The 22,782-nt window shown below is 45.4% G+C and overlaps 2 protein-coding genes across 2 annotated transcripts in view; one reads left to right on the forward strand and one right to left on the reverse strand.

Annotated features, from left to right (window-relative positions):
• LOC104869909 (basic proline-rich protein-like) overlaps positions 1–2,416 on the reverse strand; it is a 50,726-nt gene extending 48,310 nt beyond the window's left edge. Inside the window, exon 1 of the mRNA XM_010635307.2 lies at positions 2,384–2,416. The gene's annotated coding sequence lies outside the window, so the exon portion shown is untranslated. The remainder of the gene's footprint in view (positions 1–2,383) is intronic.
• The window catches only part of Nr2e1 (nuclear receptor subfamily 2 group E member 1), a 21,160-nt gene extending 1,267 nt beyond the window's left edge, over positions 1–19,893 (forward strand). Inside the window, exons 2-9 of the mRNA XM_010635318.2 lie at positions 3,718–3,863; positions 7,341–7,428; positions 8,798–9,033; positions 10,377–10,523; positions 12,875–12,971; positions 13,355–13,504; positions 13,767–13,872; positions 18,175–19,893. Of these exons, the coding sequence (XP_010633620.1) occupies positions 3,718–3,863; positions 7,341–7,428; positions 8,798–9,033; positions 10,377–10,523; positions 12,875–12,971; positions 13,355–13,504; positions 13,767–13,872; positions 18,175–18,337 (1,133 nt within the window). The 3' untranslated portion in view covers positions 18,338–19,893. The remainder of the gene's footprint in view (positions 1–3,717; positions 3,864–7,340; positions 7,429–8,797; positions 9,034–10,376; positions 10,524–12,874; positions 12,972–13,354; positions 13,505–13,766; positions 13,873–18,174) is intronic.
• The last annotated feature ends 2,889 nt before the right edge of the window (positions 19,894–22,782 follow it).

Genomic DNA, 22,782 nt, shown 5'->3' on the forward strand with positions numbered 1-22,782 from the left:
AGGCCTGCTCTGGCCTTGCGAAGGCGCGGCCGCGGTCCCCGCATTTCCACCGGGTCTCCCAGCTCCCGCCTAACCTGGCTTGGCGGCGGCGGGTTCCGCGGTCCGTGGGTGGGGGTAGCCACCGCCGCAGTCCCCAAGTTCTGGAGATCTCTCGCGGGCTGTGTTGTTTTCGCTGATAGATTTTTGGCGCTCTATGCGTTCCTTCCCGCCCCCTCCCCCCTCACTCGTCTTCATTGTGCCGAGTCTTTGAAAGTTAGGAGAGTCCGAGAGACTTCTGAGGACTGCGAATGAAGTCCCACTCTAAAGGGGTGCCATTCCCGACCCCACCTCCCACCCCCAAGAGAAGTAGGCTGTGTTTTCGCTTTGTCCGTTTGTTTTGGTTTGGTTTGATGCTGACATATTAAAATTTCAGCAATGTGACTGCAAACAAAAAGAGAAAGAGAAGAAATGTTTAGAGCTAAGCTAAAGAGAGGGGAGAAGGACCCTTAACTGCAGTGCCAATGCACAGCTGACACTGGCGTAGGACTGGAGTTTTGCGCTGGCCTCTGGCCTACCCTGGCCCTAGCTGTTTGATCTTGGGGAAGTGAGGCGGATTTGCTTTCTGTCTCCTGTGTTCCTGGGGTGAGTATCCTTCCCAAGAGGCTCAAAAGGGAGCCTTTGCAGCTGCATTCCAAGTATCCACTGCCAAAACCTAGCACACAGGCTTGGGCAGGCCTCCTAGCTCACTCACCCAGACGTCCTCAGCCTCAGGCACCGGAGGAAGCAGCCTTGGGCTCTTTTTACCTCTTGGGGGTACCAGTCACCCTGGGGGCTGGTAAGGTGTTGAGGCACAAGAAGGGGCAGGCAGGAAAGCCATCTCACCTGGGGTTGCTCCCGAACTCTGGGGGCCAGGACGCAGGAGGTTGGTTGAGGTTGCAGATTGAGCCCAGCAAGGAAACTTTAGAGCTTCCCAATTTGCCAGTCTGCGTCAGGCCTAGGAGGCTTCAGGCCCAGCTCAGGTTGGGCGGTGCTGCTGTCTCAGGCCCCCAAGGCAGCCCCCACCCACAGTGCTGCTGCATCCCTGAGCCCTTTGATCCGAGAGGCAGCCAGCTGAAACCTTCAGCCCTCAGGCTTGGGGCAACTGAAGGGTTTGGTGTGCACAGTGGCCCAGGTCAGGACAGTCAGGCAGCGACTTCTCTTCTCTCACCTTGCTGGTCTTTGCGTGGCTGGAGGGCAGAGCGAAGTCACCCGGAGCGCTGCCTGGGTGGTAACAAGACCCTGGCCAGTCACCCCTGCAGCCCAGACTAACTTCTTTCAACAGCCTCTGATGGTAATTACAGTAATCGAAGCTGCCATATATCTTTAGGCAATTATGACACACAAAAAGCCCCGAGGGGACCCCCTGGCGAGGGAAGTTAAGAACGGTTTTCCAGCCTTAGGAACCTCCGGCTTGCCTCACATCGGAGCTCGCACTGCTTGCCAAAAGAGAGGAGCTTTGCAACCAGCTTGTCTCGTGACCCGAAGTCACCTTAACATTGCTGGGTAGCGGAGGCCGAGATGCAGACCCGCTATGCCCCAGAATTTTCACTTCCCTCCTTCCGGCGCTTGGCCACAGCCCCATTCCTTGTCTCTAATCTTCCCAAGACCGCAGCTCGAGGTCTCGAGAGGCAGAGCCGACCTGCTGCCCTGGCTGCCCGAGTCCAGGCCCGGGGTGCACAAGGAGGGTCACCGCCAGCACTGTTCTTCCCTCCAACCCCAGCAGGTTTTCCAGAGACCTATATCTTTGGCTTCCCTTCTGGATGGGAAGTAGGGAGAGACACCACCACTGCTCCTCCTGTACACTCATCTTGGCATCAATATTGCCACCAAGAAGAGGACTGAAGGGGTGACAGTATTGCTGAGCCCCAAGCAAGGACCTCAGTGCAGCCAGAGCGCGTGCATTTGCACAGGAGAATGATTATAAAATATGGAAACTTAAAGTCTCTGCTTCCAGAGTGAGTGCGGTGCAACAGAACTCCCGATTCAGGTCTCTGGGTGTCTGTGAGTTCTTTTCTGCACAGTGACAAGCCCGAGGGGCTGGAGGGCAAGACCGGCTGCGGCCTCACTTAGCTCTCCGGGCCCCTCCCTCCCCCAGCACAACCACCCCTCTCGCCCTGCGGGAGAAGGGGTGCCCAGGCCACAGCCCTTGCTCCTCCGAGCGCCTCCCCCGCCGGCCTTTGTTGCCCTCCGAATTCCCATGCTACTCTTTTTGACGGGTCACTGGTGGTTCTATAGGCAGGTGCTGCCGGCGGGGTTGTAATTACCCCAACTGAGCCTGGTCGTTACCACCCCCCCACGAGCGGGCCAGCCGGATGCCCGCGCTCCCCTTCCACCTGAGGCCGAAGCCGGCCGGGTGATAGCCTACCCCCAAAGCTGCGGAGTCCGGGAGCGTGGTTGCACCTCCTGCCCGTGGGCCCTCCTCAGCCGCGCCCTCACCTCCTCTGGGGCCCTCTCCAGGCTCTCCCTACTCCAGCCTAAGGCTCCCAGGGCAGCTGTCTTGTTTCCGCCAGGCCTAAGGCCCCCTGGGCCCGAACTGGAGGCCCTTGGATGGGAAAATTAAGGGTTAGTAAGTTAATTGTTATTAACTGAGTTTTATTAAAATGCTGACACTTTTTCTTTGTTTTTGCTTTAGAAAGGATTTCTAAGTCCCTATAAACTGCCTCAGGTACTTTGTGGATCCTTGAACCACAGAGAAAAATAATTCCTCCCTTGAATTTTCGGATATTACCCTCAACCTACATATTCCTCCAGGGGCCCCAGCCACCCCAGGCTTCTGGGGATTCCAAAGAAAGTTCTCTTGAACCCGAGTCCAGTGAGGGTGAAAGAAACAGCCTAGAGAAATTAGAGTATTTTTAAAAATCAGCTTCCACCAGGACAGAAAAACTGGAGGAACACTACACAGAAGCAAGCCACAGGAGGCCAGGGTTTCAGGGAGAAAGGGTTTGGGGAGCGGAGGGAGCAAAGTAGCTGTCCGAGGGCAGTCGGGCAGGGATGCTGCAATCTGCTCTCTCGCCTCTCCTTGACCAGAGCAGGGCCATTTTACCGAGAGAATTTTTCCTCAATGAAAAAATTTCTCCAAAGCCATCCACCAAGCATTTTTTAAATAGGTGAAGAAAAAGTTGAGCAATTACCACTATCCTGATTATCATTAATAATCTGAGTATTAGCATCACAATAATAATCCTAATAATAACAACCGCCCGGCAGAGCTCAGAGAAAACTCGATTGCCTTCCAGCTGCCATCCCAGGTTCTAGCCTTGTTTGTTTTTCTTCTTTTCCCTTTTACATTTCAAGTTTGTCTCCTCGCGCGCTAACAACTTTCTCTGTTAAATGTAAGAGCTGAGGAGAGAGGTAGCCAAACTTTCCGAGGAGCAGAAAGGCAGTGGCGGGCTGTGCTGCCGCCTGGGCCTGCTGTAATCTTTTATTCCAAAATGGGTCTCGGCGATTAGAGGAGACCCAAATACATGTAGCGGTGCATGAATAATGCTCATTGTAGGAAACTGACACTTGCTCAAGGAAAAAAAGTTTGGCTATAAAATCACTTCATTATTTGCTTTTACCGCAGCTTCGATGCTAATCCCTTCAGAGGTCAGATTGCTTAGCATCTCTCTCCCTCTCCCCTTTCCTCCCTCTTCCCCGCCCTCTTCTCCCTCTGGCCCCTTCCCCCTTCCCCCTTCCCGGTCTTTCTGGCCTTCTCAGGCCGCATTTTAGATATCCCCTGCAAAGTGTGTGGCGACCGCAGCTCTGGGAAGCACTACGGGGTCTACGCTTGCGACGGCTGCTCGGGGTTTTTCAAGCGGAGCATCCGAAGGAATCGGACATATGTCTGCAAGTCTGGAAACCAGGTACCTTAGCCAGGGCTGCGTTGCCCGGTCTCCTTCCCCTGCCTCCTCCTCCTTTAGGCCAAGGCCTCCTCTAAGGAGAGGCCTAGCCCCCGACCTTTCCTTTGCTCTCCTCTCCTTCCACCCTCCACTCTGGGAGGTCCTTTGGCTCTGGAAGGGCCGGATAAGGGAAGGGAAGATAGATGAGAAAGATGTCTAAAATCCCCTGGCCTTTCTACACTTTTTTTTTTAATCTTCTGACATTCCCACAGTGGTGGGGCCCAACCCTGGTGGTTATAGAGCCATCCCAGGGCACCTGAAGTGCTTTAGAATCTCAACCACAAGTTACATAGCAGTGAGCTCATCCCACCCCCATCCCCAGCAGCACCCAAGCTCATTCTTCTGACCACTGCCTGGGAAGGCAAAAGTGAAGGGCACAGGGACAGACTCAAGGTCATACCTACAGGTAGCTGAGACCCCAAAGTGAGCCAGGGAAGACAGAGGCCATGATCTGCAAGAAGCTGTGCTCTTACAACTCCCCAGAAGCAGGGCTGCTGTATAAGTGGGCCATGGGACTTCAGTACCTGTTTAACTTTAGCTGGGCCTTGTCAGAAAAGAGAAGGACGAAGAAGAGAAGGCTCAAGGGAGAATGCAAATCCAGCTCTCTCCAAGTTTCCACATCTACTTCTTCCTTCTCTGCTTAGAAAATGTACTGGTGGATTGTGTTTTGGTCTTGAACAAACAGAATTGTCTCAAAAGAACAGGTGCATCAGGATGTAACAAAGTCCAGATAGAGTGAGGAGAACCTTGACTGGCTCAGTTTTCCCCTCAGCAACAGACTAACTTCAACCCAAAAGATCAACCTTCTGGTCCCATACTCTGCTGTACCCTCAGCCAGGTACACAGACCCTCGGTATAGAAGCCTCCACTTTCAACCCTGGGAAGATCACTGAGATGCATCAGTCAAGAGTCCTCCTTTGGTAACCAAACAATAAAAAGTTTTCACTAATGAATACATATGAAACACATAAACACGCACATACAGAGTCTGGTGCTAATGGATTATTCTGACTTCAATTTCTGAAAGATTTATATTTGCCACCAAATATAAGAAGATCTTTGCATTTGAATATGTGATTTTGAGTTCTCCATCTCTGTGTTACCTGTTCAACTGGGTACTCAGATCTGTGTCAGTCTCTAGCTTCATCCTGTAGATACATCAGGTCATGTACACACATAGGGCCATTCTCCAGGATTCCCACAGGGTTGGGATTAATGTGAGGTGTCAGGCTTTATTTTTTTCCTTTTTCAGTGTTGGGGATGGAACCCAGGGCCTCCTGCATGCAAATGCTATCAATCCAAACATTGATATCAGTCCAAATACTTGTAAAGAAATGATGATAGATCATCATGCCTAGTGCTCTTCTCCTAGAGAATCAGGAGGTTGAGTTGAGGTCCTTCTCTTACACTCCAGATATTTATATACAATTGATCTGATCTGAAGACACACTTAGGAATGAATGGAGGCTTCCATTTGCATTTTGTTCATACCATTCCAGGATAGGTGCTTGATTACATTTAGTAAACTCTTCAGACATCTTTAAGTTATTTTACTGACCAAAGATGCCTGAGGAATCGTCTTGGGAAATAAAAATTGTTTTGTTCCAAGACTAGGTGAATAATATTCAGTTGACCATTAACAATAACTCAAACATTTAGGCACTTTGTGAACACCTGTCTCACCTTTCTTTTAAGCAGGTAAACTTTCTAAATTGTTATTTGCTTTGATTTTTTGCTGGGAATTGAACTCAGGGCCTCTTGCATGCTGAATATGCATGTTTGTGCTCTACCACTTAGCTACAACCCTGGTCAAGTTGACATATTTTTAACTGGAAGAGTGTGATCATAGAAACCCATGCAGCCCAGTGTGTGATTTTCCTTATGGAACATCTCTGGGGGAAAATTACCCATTCTAACTCAAAGTATATGCATTTTTGAGATTCAGAAACAAAAGAAATGTGCAGTATTTTATTGTCTTCTTTCTTACTGCAAATGTAACAATGGCAACTTATACAAACAAAGGAAAGCACCAAAATTCTTTGACATTTTTGGTATATAAAATACTTATGGCTACTGTGTTCTCTCACTGCCCTCTCCTCTATGGTGTACTTCTTTTCCTACTTTTACTTGACCTAGATTTACTCTGCACAGCCTGTTTCTTTTCCTATTTTATTTTATTATTTTTCCTATTTTATTTATTTATTTTTGAAACATGATCTGACTATGTAGTTCAGACTGTCCTTGAATTCACTATGTAGCCAGGCTGGCCTGGAACTCATGGCAATCCTCCTGCCTCACCTTGGGATTACAGGCATTTACCACCACACTTGGGCTTTTCCTGTCTTTAATAAATGTGAAACCTTATTTTAAAATACCTATGCACAGAGTTGGAGAAGTAGCTCAGTGGTAGAGCACTTATCTGGCAACCCCCAGTACTATTTTTTTTAAAAGCTTATGCGCTTATGCACATATGATTGTCTACATGTGTGTTCCTCTGCAACACCAAACACCATATAAATCCCCAAAGAAACTATCTGTAAATTTTCCCTTTTAATTGTCAACACTACTTCAGAAAATTGCATTATTTTCTTCTTCATGTCAGATAAATATTTCTAAAGCTTTGACTGCCTTTTTATCAGTTATCATGCTAATATTCTCAGCCCATATTATCATTGTGTCGGACAGCCCATCATATCTTCCTGGGCATATTTGTACAGTGGAATCTAGATTTTTCTAGATTCCCCCAGACCTTGGTGTCTCTCCTTCACATTCTCACCCTGTATAAGCCTTGACCACTCTAGCTTCTGCAGACTTTCAGGGAATAACTGTGTCTCTATGAATATGGGTGAGGCTGGTTTTAAAGACTTAAGAGTTTTCTCAACCTGCTGATTTTAAGAATGGCTTACAGTGCAAAAGCAAAGTTAAGGTATCAGAAAAGTGAAGAGTAAGTGGGAGAGATTTGTCTGTTAGATGAATAGGCTCACCTAAAACAAGGCAGAAAGAGGTAGACCCGAGACCTGAAAGCAGAAAGAATATTTGGCAGTGGGGAGAGGAGGCATGGGTCTTGACCTGAAAGCCTGCTCCTCCCAGAGATCTGGCACAGGTCGCTGTCTTCGGTCCTGAAAAGTCTGGTCCCTGCTCCACCCCTTCGTAGCCACCGGAAGTTCCCATGGAGAGCGGCTCCTTTAAGCACTGGCGGATCTGGCAAGCCGGCGCTCTGATTGTTCACCTGTTGGGAGAGGGGCCTTTTCCTCCTTGTCCAAGTCCATAGGGTCGCGGGAATCCCAGCCCTTTTTCTACCTGACCCTGCTCTTTCCCAAGGCTCTCACGGGTCAGTGGCCCCAACTTGCTGCTCTGGGGTCCCCATGCCATTTCTCTCGCTGGGGAGCCGACTTCTGGGTCCCACCTAAGGGTGCTGGGGGCCACTTTGCTCTGTTGCAGGGTGGCTGCCCGGTAGACAAGACGCACAGAAACCAGTGCCGGGCGTGTCGGCTGAAGAAGTGTTTGGAAGTCAACATGAACAAAGATGGTAATCAGTACATCCCTTTATTCTTGTAATGTTGATTGAGTAGTAAGTAAATTATATGTACAGAAAATACATAACACTCTTATGCATGTAAATCATCTTCCAAACAGAACATTTCTTTCCAGATGCTGGAAATTGGCCTCTGTGCAAGAGTCCCCAGCCGACCCCACTGAACTCCTAGACAAGCCCATGCCCACATTGGAAACCGGTGCCGCAAACTGCCTCAGGAAGGCAGTGCTGGGGGAGGAGGAGCCCGCAGTACTTTCAGCCTCTGATTCTCATACTCTTCTCTAAGCTTTTTGCAGGCCTTTGTGGCCACTCCTGAGCCTGCCAGCCTCCCCCAGGATCTCTCGGTCTGTGTAGTCTCCCTCGGAGGAAGTCATGAGGGTTGGAGGCAAGAGAATAGAGACGTGAAATTTCACATTAGTTTGCAAAGATGCCAAAATCAGTATGGCCACTGGGTGGGTCTTGGCTTTTCCAGAGCCTTTTTCTAGCTCTGCAGAAAAGAGAAAAGCGGTTGGAGAGGCAGGTGACTGCTCAGGGGTGCATCCCACGCCCAGTTCCCCTGAGTATCCAACGAAGGTGAAACAGCTGGGCTTCAGGATGCTTCTTCCTGGGCCTGGAGCACAGACCCAGCTCCATCCCAGCACAGCCTGGTGAGGGCGCCTCCAGGTCTGTGCAGGACAGTGGAGCCTGGGTGGCAGCTGTGAGGTTCTGCTCCTGAACTGTCCTGTCCTGTCCTTGAGAGCTCCTTCCTCTGCCGCCCAGGAAGCAGAGGGGACGTTCAACCTGTTGAACTTGTGTACTGACAAGTCATCAGGCTCCAGTGGCGGGAAGAGTGCCCTGATTTAATTTGTTTGTTTAAACTGTTGGTGGTAATTGTTACATCTCCCCTGCCTTTCTCCAGCATACCCTGAAGACAAAGACAGGCTCTTCCTTTTCCCATCTCCCAGCGATCCGGTTAGGGTCCTTTTCTCCTGGGGCCTTGGAGGCGGAAGCCACTTCTGTGGGAGAGTCTGCAGTGGGGGACTGGAAACGTCTGTCGGGGAACTTGTGTGTTGAGGACCGTTGGCTACTTTGGCCCTGAGGGTTCCTGGCTTCCCTGTGACCCCTGGGCAGGGAGGAGCCCTGAAGGGACAAGGATGCACCTTGTCTTGTCCGAGGCTGGACCCCACTGTGACCCTTTAGGCCTAGGCTGCTGTGGGGCTCAACCCCCTCGTGCACGTGCACACAGTGCAGGACTGAAAGTCACTCAGAGCGCCTTGCGCCATGTCCCTCCGTATTTTGACCTCTCCGGTGACCTCGCCTACCCAGATGTGGCAGGAGGTGGAGTCTCTGAGAGGAACGTGTGTTCGTGTCTTTGTCTCCGCAGCCGTGCAGCACGAGCGGGGGCCTCGGACGTCCACCATTCGCAAACAGGTGGCCCTCTACTTCCGCGGACACAAGGAGGACAACGGGGCTGCCGCGCACTTCCCCTCCGCGGCGCTGCCCGCCCCGGCCTTCTTCACTGCGGTCACTCAGCTGGAGCCGCACGGTCTGGAGCTCGCCGCGGTGTCCGCCACCCCGGAGCGGCAGACCCTCGTGAGCCTGGCTCAGCCCACGCCCAAGGTCAGTGGCCTTGCTGGGCCCAGAGGTTCCTGCCGAGGGAGCAGAGGCAGCAGAGCACACCCAGTTCTGCGCTTTGATCCGGTCAGGGGAACAGCGAGGGCCTTAGCGGGTACTCAGCTTGGCCTTCTACCCTCCGGCTGGGCTGAAGCAGATGCGCTCAGACTTTCCTGCACGGTTCAGTCACCCTCTGAGTGACTACAGAGATAGACCCCAAACACATCCATCCCCCTTTGTCTGAAAGTTTGGGGTGGAAGCCAGAAACCTGCACCTCTAGGAAAGCCTAATGTGCTGCTTGGCTGTGGGTGGAGTCCTGTCTACACACAGAGAGCAGCTTTGGGGGTTCCCAGAGGGGGGGGAGAGACTTTGTTTTATTATTTTTAATTAATGTTATCAGACATTTGTTTCAAACAAAGTATTTGGCTCCAGCTGGAGGAAGGAGCCCTGAGTTGGAACTCTTCTGGGATCTGTTACCTTGGGCAAAGGAATGGGTCCCCAAGAAAAGCAAGAATTCTGCAAACTATCCTAACCCTGTTAGGATCTGACTTCATTTTACATGGACCTCTTATTCTCTTGTAAACCACACATCTTTGCACTAAGATTGAGCCCCTAGGAAACCCACCTAGAAACCTGCCACTTAGGGACTTCCCTGAGGGCTTCAGCTGACACCTCCCAGGGCTCCCAGGCCTGGGGGAGAAGGGCCTAGGATTCCCCCAGAGGAGGGCCAGCTGCAGCCCCACACTGCGGGGAAGCCAAACACCTGGGCACACACACACACACACGCACAATATTTAATATTGCTTTCTTACCCTTGATGTGTATAATAAGCTTGGGAAAGTAGTGTTATGAATATGTTGTCAGTTATGAATGGGAATGCTCTGTGAATGATTAAGATGTCTAATTGAAATATTTCCATAATATACTAATCCTTTCTAAAAATACTCATATGCATATTTGTATTTGGGATGCCTATTAATTTATACTTTTTTCACATCTATTTTTATTTACACAAATGCAAGCAGCTCTTGTCTAAATTGGGAGCCAGGCCTGGCACTTGGCTGAGTCCAAGGAAAATTTGATGCAGGGGAAAGAAAAGCCAGACTCCCTTCTGGAAGGGAGAGGCCCCTCGTGAGTGGAAATGTGACTTCCCCAAGAAGCATCATTCCCCAAACTCAATAGATACAAATGATTTTTTTTAACCCACCTATGGCAACTTATACATTAAATAGAACACCCAGGTTCCTTTTCATCCCCTGCCCTGCTTTAATTAGAAAATAAAATTTGGCTCTTCTTGCAACGCTGTGTTTTCCTCACATCCAGGCATCTCTTTTTTCTTTCTCTCCCAGTACCCCCACGAAGTGAATGGGACCCCGATGTATCTATATGAAGTGGCCACAGAGTCTGTATGTGAGTCAGCTGCCAGGCTCCTTTTTATGAGCATCAAGTGGGCCAAGAGTGTGCCAGCCTTTTCCACACTGTCTCTGCAAGACCAGGTATGACCAGCAGGGCATAAAGGCCTTTTGAGTAAGGAGATTGGGGGCAAAGCAGTTCAATCCTATAAGCATTCAATCTTAGAAAACTTGACATTATGTGGATAGATCACTAAGGCAAATATGCTTTCTTAACAGCAAAGAGGAAACTATTTTTACCAGCATCTTTCTATAGTTTAAAAATATCTACCTATAGAACCATTAGTAAGAAATGTAATTATGTTATTTCAAAAAGGCTGCATCTGGGGCTGGGGATTTAGCTCAGTGGTGCCACCGCCTACCTTGCAAGCACAAGGACCCAAGTTCGATCTCCTGTACCAAAACAAAACAAAAAGGCTGGATCTGGTCTATGAAAAACACATGGATGAGAATATTATGGCTTTTTTAGTTTAATTGAAATATCAAATTTAATCTCAAATTTTAAAATCTTAATCCTTTTCCTTTCTCAAGCTGGTGATAAAAGTATGCTTTCTTAGGAACATTGAAACTGAGAAATTGCAGGTGGTAAAAGAAGTCTCTCATGAGAGTTTTGAAACTAGTCTCATTATTTTATATTTTTAGATTAAATCATTCATCATTATACAGTTTTGGCCATTGATTTATTAACATGTAGCATCAAAGTGTGCATTGTACACCTCCTGCAAGTTGGGATATTTTGTGGTTCTAATGCCTTTAGAGATTTCATAAATAAATAGGCATTTTGTGTAATTCTGTGGTCATAAATGACATCCAGAGAGAAAATTGTGTGCAGCTATAAATTACTTTATATGAAAATGAAGAAATTATGTTGCTGGGAATGTAAAAAATAGTTCCCACCAGCATATTTCTAACCAGTAAGAGAGAAATAGAAAATGAAACTTTCACAACCATTGGCTGTTACTACTGTCTTCAAGGAAATTAGTGACAGAGCTCCCAAAAAGCTAAGTAGTTGTTGTGTTCTCACCATCCCTTGTGCTGGGGATCAAACCCAGGGTCTAGCACATGGTAGGCAAGTGTTCTACAATTGAACTACACTCCAACTCCTAATAAATAGTTTTAAGAGCGATGTGTAACAGTGCTGTTTAATGTGAAGTTTTTTTTTTTTTAAGACTTGGCAATGTGCTAAAACATTTAATTTTCTAGCACAAAACAGCCAGAATTAGATATTGTTTAACTTTTACACTAAAATAATAATTTCTTGTACTTACTTAATGCAATAAAATAAAACTATCTTGCAAATTAAATATTTTGGTTTAATTGTGATTTTTGTCACAAGCTTTCATGATTTTAGGAAATTCTTTCATTTACGTCATTGAGAACTGGTTGGGTTTTGAGAGTTTTTTTTTTTTTTTTAAGTGAGATTAAGAGCCGGGGATTTAGCTCAGTGGTTTGGTGGCCTGCCTTGCAAGCGCAAGGACCGGAGTTCAATCCCCGGTACCAAAAAATAAAAATAAAAAATAAATACAATAAAAAGAGAGATTAGATTTTCAAGATTTTTAGATCCTGTCTTTGACCAGGTGTTACTGGTCAGCTCTAGCATTTGCTTTGTGCGGGCGTGAGTGTGTGTGTAAATTGGCTATTCTTTTTTCTCAAGCAAGTATTTGTGTTCTTTAATCCAAACAAAATTTGCTTTCTGCCTGCCACTTAGCCCTTTGGTAGAAACCCTTTGGCAATAAGCAAACTGCAGTGAAGTGGAATCCAGTATATTAATTTGGAAAAGGAGAGGTTTTCATTTAAATATTCAATAGCATATTTTATTAGAATGAAAATGACAAGCACCTTGATGCTGTCCACTTATGAGTCTCAGAAAAATCAGGCAGTGAAATGAGGTAAACTCAGTAAAACCCGATTAACATAATTATACCCTGATTTTCCCCATGCCTCTTGGGAATTAGTGATTTTTTTCTCTCTCTCTCCCTCTCTCTCTCTTTCTGTCTCCCTGCCCAGCTCCCTTGGCCCTTCAGACCTGCAAGCTTAGTCATAATCAGTAATCCTTACCCCCTGACAGTATCAGCATTCTGTACCAGAGTAGTCCACCTGCTGAGCTGCTGGTGATATTTCACAGAGCCTGATCTCCAGACAAATTTCAGGTGGTCAGAAATGGGTGGGTGCAAGGACAAGAAGGATAGATCCTTTTCAGAGAGAATCAAACATTGAGGAATTGGAATGGCTGACTCTCCAATGCATGTGAATAGCTATAGGCACTTTTTAAAAAAGGAAAATATGGGAAATAAGGGAAAGCTAAAATATTAAAAAAAAATTTACCAAGACAGACATTTAAAGCACTTTTTTAAATAATGAAATTTACATATTGAAATTGTTTATAAATTTATAAATTACACACTATATTATATTATACATCTATTGTATGACAGCTGATGCTTTTGGAAGATGCTTGGAGAGAACTGTTTGTTCTAGGAATAGCACAATGGGCCATTCCGGTTGATGCTAACACTCTACTGGCTGTATCTGGTAAGAATTGCACAATTTAATGACTTTGTTGTAGAAATTACCATAAAAATACATTACTGAAAAAAGAACAACATGTAAAGAATAACAAATCCCTGCTGAACAATAGAGTATACCTGTCATTTATAAATCTATATTTAAATGCAAATAATGTTGTTTTGTTGTATTCATGACTGCTTGCATTGTTATTTAAATGCAAATTACTGTGTTTGTTATCATCCAAGAGAAGATTTTATATTAACTTTCATACAATATAGCCAGTTTACATGGAATCAGATATCTTAGAGTGACAATTGAATATTGATATGCAGTATTTTGTCAAAAATCAATATTAAATCGTAAAAATGCCTTCATATTAGAGTATTTAGCTCATATTTTTATTCTAGGCATGAATGGTGACAACACAGATTCCCAGAAGCTGAACAAGATCATATCTGAAATTCAGGCTTTACAAGAGGTGGTAGCTCGGTTTAGACAGCTCCGGTTAGATGCTACTGAATTTGCCTGTCTGAAATGCATCGTCACTTTCAAAGCTGGTAAGCCCATGCAGACTCCTGTCCCTTGTCATTCTTTAGTTGGCCACCTCATTAAACTCAGGTACCCCGAGGTCTAGATTGACCTTTGCAAAAAGAGGTGCTCTTTTGAGGGAAGCTGATTCTCAGAGGCTGACCCCTCCTTCCATGGCTGTGGGGGGACGTGTGTGTTCTGCTGGTGCCGGTGGGCATCCACTTCGAGAGTGGCATGTTCCCACCACGTTTCCTATGCTCCCTGCTACAGTTTCCCCATCTTCATTTCTAGTGCCCACACACAGTGGTTCTGAATTGAGAAGCTTCCGGAATGCTGCCGCCATTGCAGCTCTTCAAGATGAGGCTCAGCTAACGCTCAACAGCTACATCCATACCAGGTGACCCTTGTTTGCCTCAAACATGTACTTAAGAAAATGGCTTCCATTGTGAATGCATGAGCAGGCAGTAATAAGCCAGTTGAAACACTGTGACTAATTATCCCATTGCTAATCAGTTTATTTAGTTAGACTCTATCCTCACCTATCACAGTGGGTGAGAGAAGCAAATCAAATTAGGTGATCAAACTGAAAGCTTTGTCAGACACTCCACAGCCGTCCTGCCTGAACAAGTTGATCAACCAAAGTAGTGGAACACGTTTGTGTGAGTGCATTTGGGAAGGGTCAGAAATGGAGGCGAAAATGTTGTGGTTAATATATTAGAGAATGGTTGCGTCACCTTTGAAAAAAGACAGTTGCCATTCTCCAGATGTCAATTCCAAATAGAAGGACCAAGGAACTCTCTAGAGCAGCCATCTTGACCCCTATCCTTGGTGAATAGGGTTTTGGCTGTGGTGATTGGTGTCCCTTGAGTAATTCCAAGTCATAGCATCCACCAACTTACTTCTGGCCCCACCGGAGCCCTGGCAGAGGCTGTCTGTGGCTGTCTGTAGAAGCTCCCCAAAAGCAGGAGCAAAGCTCGGCTGACTCAGCACTGAGCAAGCTCTCCAAAAGGTGTAGACATTCTGATTCCATTTTCAGATGCAACAGAGCCAGGATTTTGAAAGAAATGGAACCTCTGTAACTTCCTAAGTTAGCAAGGTGGTAGATCTGGGTAGAATAGAATTATTGTTGTTTATTCTCAAGACTAACCTCTCCATCTTCTCAACATCAGCTGTAGACACTGATGGCAATGCTCCATCAGATGGGCAGAGGGCATGGATACCTCCTCCCCTAAAAGGTCTGAAAAATCCCAAGTTGACTATCTCCACTTGGGGTGATACCACTTCTGCTAGGATCTAATTGATTCTATCATAAGTTCTCTTTTGAATGCTAAGTGAATCAGTATTCCCTATCCACAGGATATCATTAAAACTGTGATGAGTAATAGTGCATATGTGTATGTTTTTCCAAAGTGAAGTGTCCTGGTTTAAAATTTTAAATCCACATTGAGTCCATTAGGCAGTTAATGTTTGTTCAAGATCACAAAATGGAGCAGTGCATGATTTGGGTACTTTTCTCCCACTGGAAACTGACTTGTACCTCATACTTGACCTTTGACATCTACAGCTATCAGGATGTTAAGAACACCTGAGAGCCGGGATTTGGCTCAGTGGTTCCACTGCCTGCCTCGTAAGCACAAGGGTCTGAGTTTGATCCCCGGAACCAAAAAAAAAAACCACCTGAGAATATGATATTCCTTATTGGTTCTGTCCAGCCTTTGCTGAGTATTTGCCCTGTGTGGGACACCAGGAAGAACAAAGAATTTCCCTTCTCATTGTGTGAAGTGGGCACAAATGTTACTTCAAACAGAGCAGGTGGGAGAGAAGAGCAAAGTGTGTGTGGGGCGGAGGGGTGAGTTCTAACTGGAAGGGAAGATCCAGAAAGCAGGATGAGTGGAGATGACCACTTGAGTTGGTACTGGAATGGTGGGAGGATTTTAGCAGGGAAGAGGGCGTGCAGTGAGAGCCAGCGGAGGAGCTGGTTGGAGGAACTGTAGGGTCGCTGGATAGGGGAGCCAGGGGAGTGGCCTGGAGCATTCCACCACAGGGGACCAACAGTCTGGTTTAGAGAAATGATGAGTGCACTACCTCTTCTTCACCCACAAAACAAAGAAATTTCATCTGTGGAAGGAAAACATCTGCTTTGTCATGGAGTTATTATTTCATGACATCGGCTATAGCTACAAATCCATATTAATATCTAGAGTCATCCAGGTGCTTTATTTCTTAGCTCAGAGTAAAATGAAAAGTTAGCATGCAAACTAAGCTAACTGTCATGATTCTATGCCCTATCTAGACCTAAGGAGAAGGCTAGTACTTGGCCTTCAACATGAATGCTATAAATGAAGGTCAAACACATACGTGAATCTGTAATAGACACAAAACGCAATGCTGAAAAGATACTTCTATTTTTGCCAGTGGCAGGAGTCAGGAGTATTGTCTCTCTCCTGTCTTCTCTCCTCTCCCTTCTCCATGCACACACAGGGGTTATTGTTTCTGGGTAGTGCATTACTCCACATATAACAGACAGCTAATTCTTTTTGACTGACTAACAAGCTCTTTCCCAACTAGAGAATAAAGGAAGTGGATGAGCAGGGGAGTGGAAAATGTATTTACAGAGAATCACAGTTAATTTCCAGGCTGGGGTGTATAGTTAAATGGTAGAAGGCTGTGCGTTCAACCCCCAGCAATACGCATACATGCACACACCTACACCCAAGTTAATTGTCTGTGGATTCTCCCAAATCCGTGACTTCTGCTAGTAATTTTTCCCAGAGTGGTTTTTTTTTTTTCTTTTTTTTTTTTTTTTTTTTTTTTTGGTACCGGGGATCGAACTCAGGACCTTGCGCTTGTGAGACAGGTGCCCGAAACATTGAGCTAAACCCCCGGCCCCCACAGTGATTTCTTAACTGTGGGAAATGGTCAGCAAGTTGGGTGGGTGCTGCAGACCTGGCAGAGCTTGTCTAGGCAGCTGCTGCCCACTACTCTCTGCGGGGTTATCTCTTCTCTGTCTGATTCCACGAGGGGAAGAGCAAATCTGCTGCAGAGAAGTGGTCCAAGTAAAGGGCAGACATGAGATACATTCAAGGAGAGGAAGTAGTGGGCTTTAGGTTTGGTTTTGTTTTAAACCTAGACAAGTTTCGCTGTTTGCATAGCACATTATTAAATGAGGCCCCTGTCCATGGGTGGTCATGAAGCTGGGCAGTGTAGGAACCAGGTGAGGCTGGCAGATTTACTAGCCTCATCTCTGGTTAAAAAGAGGGACTCTCTTGTCCTCAAAGCGGAAAAGTGTCTGTCTCTCATGGACTCTTGCAGTAGGGTGGCATCATGGGACACTTAGACACAGCTACCAGACTTCTTTGAAGGAATTTTGGTGTCTCTCGATTACCAGCACCCTGTGATCTATGTTGAGTGTGGTTAGTCACACGCACATGTCCCGAAGCTCAGTGTTTCACATGGTTTGTTTCAGGGAGGGAGCCCCCCTTGTGGAGCACATTGATCCTGTTTGCAAGCTATTGGTGAAAGAAGTGATGGACTGCAGTAGGAGGTGCCTTATAGGCATCTAAGGACATCAGAAAATTGAACTTTCACATCTGAGTGCATGTTGCACATCAAGAGAGGGAACTGTTAAGCAATTTCTCACATCTTTAATTATGTGCCAATTTCACTGACATGAAAGTTGGGTGGCATTGCCACCCAACAGAACTTAGTCTTTAATTTGCAGTGTAATAAGGATAGAATTATGCTTGAGAGTGACTAAGTATAATGCCTGAATAATAATTTGGAGAATTGCTTAGAAAAAGAAGCCATTTTAATTTAAGGGAAATAGTTTTGTGAAGGATCTTTGAAAATTAGAAAATGTGGATTCAACTGCTAGCTTTATCATTGGCATTGTGGTCATTTTCTACAATGGCAAACTCAGGTTTATTTTTTGGCCTAAAATTTAGTTTCTAGCTTCATCTTTCTTCTCTTCCTCTCCCTCTCCCCCTCTTTCTCTCTCTCTCTACTGGAGATTGAACTCATGGCCTTCCTGCTGACCTACATCTCTAGCCCTTCTTTTATTTTTTATTTTTGAGACAAAGTCTCACTAAGTTGCTAAGTTGCTCAAGATGATCATGCTGCTTTTCTCCTCCTCCCTCTTCTTCCCCCTTTCCCCCTTTTCTTTCTATTTTCTCCTCCTCCTTCTCCTCTGCCTCCTCTTCCTCTTCTTTTTCCTTCTTCTTCTTCATTTGGGATTGAACCCAGGGCTTTCTCACTGAGCTATATATATCCCCAGCCCTTTATTTTTTATTCTCTTTTTAGACAGGATTGTACTAAATCACTAAATTGTCCAGGCTTGGTTTGAATTTACAATCCTTCTGCCTCACCATCCCCAGAGTGCTGGGATTACAAGGATATGTCACCCTACCTGGACCTGGTCATGTTTCTGAAAACTGTGGTTTTTTTTTCCTCCAAATAAAATACAATCCCTTTGTTGATGTAGAGATAGCCACTGTCTGATTTGGGCATTCTCTGTGCCTCAAGTGTTCTACCTGCCCAACAGGGATGATGCTACCTATTCAGACTACTCTATAGGGTAGTGTGTTATTTAAGGAGCCTAAATCAGGAAACTGCATTGGAGATGATGTGTGTTCAAGAATAAGCTATTAATTCCCATTCATACTGGGCTCTGACGTGGCTTTCATGGCTTCTGACATTCCAGATATCCCACTCAACCTTGCCGCTTTGGAAAACTCCTGCTGCTCTTGCCAGCTTTACGTTCTATCAGCCCATCAACAATAGAAGAAGTGTTTTTCAAAAAAACCATCGGCAATGTGCCAATTACAAGACTGCTTTCAGACATGTACAAATCCAGTGATATCTAAGCTCTCATAGTACCGGCTTTTCAGGATGGGACAGTATCAGATGAACTTCTACCTGTGGAGAACAAGCTCAACTAACACACCCTTCAGGAAGCATAAATTGTGTAGCCTTCAGGAAAAATGCCAGTTAATACAAAACAATTCTAGTAGCTATGATCCGCTGTCTCAAGCTGGTAGAGCAGCCTGGAAGAAAGGGAACACAGTGGGACCACCTGACAGTGAAGTCATGGCTGCAGAGCCCAGGAGGGGACAAACTGGGGGACGCCACAGGCCAAGCCACTCTGCCTCTGACCTGGAAGATCCGGGAGAGCCATCAGAAGCTGAAAGACAAGTCATGCTTTCTTTTTCTTTTTAGCATATAAAGTTGGGTGACCAAATATAGCTCTGTGTATAACATCATACTGCGGCCTTCAGAAATACATTATGTGGGAGCATTTATTTTTAAAATAATGGTTAAGTTTTAAATCAAAAGTATTATCAAAAGTTTCCCTTCTATTGTAATACATCAAGTGGCCTTCCGAACCAAGGTAATAAGTGGAACGTAGCTTATGCTGTGTGGTTTGCTGTTATTCTCTTTTCCCCACCTTCCTTTCTCTTTTTTTTTTTTTTTTTTTTTTTTTTCTTTCTTTGCCTTTTCCTTCTCTTTCTTTTTTTAATACCACAGGCCAGGCAACCTTGTCAAAGGAATTGGTGGATGAAACTGAGATTCTCTGCGGGACTTTAGGTTGGATAACATCTCAAAAATAGAAGAGCCTTACTAAAAGAACACTATTTGAAAGAGGATGAGGACAAACAGCAAAACCAAATACAGTGGAGATGGGTTTTGAGTGAGGCAGAATGCTGTCCACTAGCATGGTACAGAGACCAGAGGCAGTGGGTCCAAACTCCTGGTTCAGCTGGTCACACTAGGCAGTGGAAAAACAGACATGGTGTCAGAAGGAACTTCAAGGAGATGAATGCTGAAAGCTTTCATGATTGATCCATTGCTGATGGCCTGGGACTCTTCAATGCCTTTCAGGAAACTCTGGTTTCTAGTAAAGCCTTGAATGTGCACACACACACACACACACACACACACACACACACACAGAGTGAATCGTCCCATGCTATCAGCTGCTCCTTTGGTATGAATCGATACTTAATGGAAATGTAGAGACAAACATTTTTAAATAGCTGCTGTACTTTTCACATTTTGATTTCTTAGGTACTAGCACTGAGGAAGAAAATTCAGCACTTGGACTATCATAGGATGAGTAAAACTTTTCTTGTACAAAGTGAATTAACTGATTTGTGAAGTTAAAAGGTTGTACTCATTGTATTTACAAAGAATAAAATATATTGAATTTAAACAAATTCTGCCTGATTTCCTTACCACTCTCCCTGGCTGGTTCTCGCTTGCCAGATCCAAAGGTGGTGGCGACAGCTGAGCTCCAACACAGCACCGAAAGAACTGAACTACAAAGGCAATTTCCTTTTTACAGTGAATCCCATTTGTAAAATGATGAATAAAGAAATAAAGCATAAGATTCAATTCTCTTCAGCTCTCCGATGTAATTGCATCTGTTAGAAAAATTGCTGTGTGAGGAAGAAAGAGACCGATTAAAAGTCTTCACTCTCTCCTCTAATTCTCTTGCCAAAATTTCAGTCCTGACCAGGAACTTTAAATCACTGAATGATCAAAAAGATGAAGTGTAAGGCCAGGGATTTGGCTCAGTGATTCTGCCACCTGCCTCACAAGCACAAGGGCCCGAGTTTGATCCCCAGTACCAAAAAAAAAAAAATCTTGGTAAGATGTGGAAGGTAGTCCAGATGTTCCCAGAAAATCTCAGGCACGGCCCTGCCACCAGAGGTTGGTGGTGATCAGGGGTACAAAAGCACTAGAGTGCAGAGGAAGCACCAGCAAGAGTTGCTGGTACCCCTGCTCTTGTGTAAGACTGTGCGTGTGGCAGGTCAACTAGCCATGCACTTGGCTACCGCTTCCACAGAGAAAGGGCTGTTTGTCTCAGAGAAAAGCAAGGTTGTCCCGGAGATGCAGCTGTGATACAGCATCTGCCTGGCATGCACCAGGCCTTGAGTTCAGCCCCCACCATACACTCACACACAAGCCCTCGAGGTACTCAGATATTTGTGTACAAGAATATTCCTGGCAGCCCTGTTCATATTTAACACCTAAATGTCCATTGGAAGAGAAGAGATACATTGTGGTAGATGATGTTACATTTGTTAAGGGAAATAGCTAGGGCCTGAGTTTCAAACTGGGAAAATCTGAATGCAATTAGAATGTAAGTGAATTGCCCAGGGCATGTGCAGCTTGCTATCCTTTATTATGTCGTACACCTACAGAAAAAATACTAGATCATGCTTATAGGTATATCCACACATCAAACACTTAAAACAAGCATGAGTATTTATGGTAAACACTAACTCATGATAGTGGTTACCTGTGGGAATAGATGGGATTGCTAACGGGCACCAAGAAAACCTTCAAATACTTCTATAACGATTTATTTCATAAGAAAAAAAGAATCGGAAACACCTATGAGATCAAAGGAAAGATTTGGAAAGTTGGGTGATGGGCTGAATACTACAGGATAACAAACAACCCCCAAAGCTTACAGAAACAAATTATTTCTTGCACATGAGACTGTCAGTCGTCCGTGGCTCTTCAGGGCTGGACTCCAGCCGGTCCTGTGGGTTTCAGTGTGCACCAGAGATCCCTCACTATGGACCGGCAGCCTCCCCAAAGCAGCTTCTTCCCATGGCAGCCTGCAGACAAATGCCAGAGGCCCAGCCAACCCGTGCAAACACGCTTAAAGCAACAGCTGGCCTCAGCTGCTTACTTTCCACTGGCCAGACACACAGCCAAACCCAATCTTAAGAACAGGAGTGCTCTCTTTGGAGGTGGGACAAGGGGCAGAGATTCACCAACTGTAATGAAATCCAGTATAAGCATAATCTATGAGTGTCAATAAAATTAAAAAGGAATAAGATTGCTGTGAAAGCCACAGAACACTGATTCCCACTGGAATGTCTTTGTTTTGGGCATTCTGCTGTTGAAAACAAGAATCAAATCTGCCTCTCAACCTTTGAAAAGGCTCAGAATTTAAAAATCAGTTGAAGTCCCTCCTGGGATTTCGGGATTTCTGTGGGACTCCTTGGCTGCCTGCCTGCCAAGACCTAAAGGTGGATATTGTTTGTAGCTTTTAGGGAGGTACTTTCAGTGGCCTCTGAATACACATATTCAAGATACACAATTTGAATATGTAAGTAAGAGAAGGTGAGCCCCACTGAGAAGTTACTATTGTCAGAGCTGCAGTGCTTCTTTGATAAACAGGCTTTCTAAATCTGGGAGAGTGGCTTTTCAGCAGTTCGAATCCATACCGTGTAGCATGGTGCGAAGCCTTACATTTGTGTTTGAATTACTTTTACTTGGTTTTTATGCAAGGAAAGAGAGAACAGCTGTGTTCAGGAACTGAATTGAGATGTTCACATTATTTTACTTACAGTTCAATGTTTTTAATCAAATTTAGGAGGCAAGAACTAAATCCATTGGCCAGAGACCTGCTTTTGAATGCCTTGTGCGCACGTGTGTGTGTGTGTGTGTGTGTGTGTGTGTGTGTGTGGTGCTGGGGATGACCCCAGGACCTTGCACATGCTAGGCAAATGCTCTACCACCGAGCCACAACTTCAGCCCCCTTAAATTTTTTTTTTTGGAGACAGGGTCTTGCTATGTAGTACAAGCTGGCCTTGAACTCACTATGTAGCCCAGGATGGCCTCGAATTCATGGTGGTTCTCCTGCTTTACTCTCCGGAGTACTGGGATAACAGGTATCTGCCACCATGCCCTGCTAGTCCCTTTTTATAAAAATGGAAACCTAGTTTTCTACAGGTTATTTGTGTGTGTGTGTGTGTGTGTCTGTCTGTCTCCTGATGAGTACTTAGGCTCTCACTGAACTTATCTGTTTAGTATTGCATTCTATGGATGCACCATAGTTTATCCAATTAATTATTTGTTGACAGACTTGGGTGACTTGCAGTTTTTCACTATAATGAATTAAATTTCAAAGAACTAACTTCCCATGTATACTTTTGTGGATTTGTGGGAGTATTTCTGTAAGATAAATCCTTAGAAATGGTATTTCTGGGTCAAAGATTATATGCATTTTTAATTTTGATAGATACAGCCAAATGGCTCTCCAAAAGGGTTGTATCAATTTGCACTCCTGCCAAGAGGATATGAGAGGGCCCATTTCATTGCTCAGAATTTAAAAGTGCTTAATCAGACACAGGCTTGATGAACACTTCAGAAGCTGTTAGAAAAATACAGAGAATGCATATGTTTCTATTATGACTGTGTCTGCTACAATGCTTGGTGGACTAGTTAAGTAGGTCTCACCCTGTACCCATCGTTAGAGCTTAGTTCCCCCAATTTTTCAACCCAGGACACC

Source organism: Fukomys damarensis, unplaced genomic scaffold (genome assembly GCF_012274545.1).
Source record: "Fukomys damarensis isolate Sample0158 unplaced genomic scaffold, DMR_v1.0_HiC HiC_scaffold_14, whole genome shotgun sequence".
Classification (NCBI taxonomy): domain Eukaryota; kingdom Metazoa; phylum Chordata; class Mammalia; order Rodentia; family Bathyergidae; genus Fukomys; species Fukomys damarensis.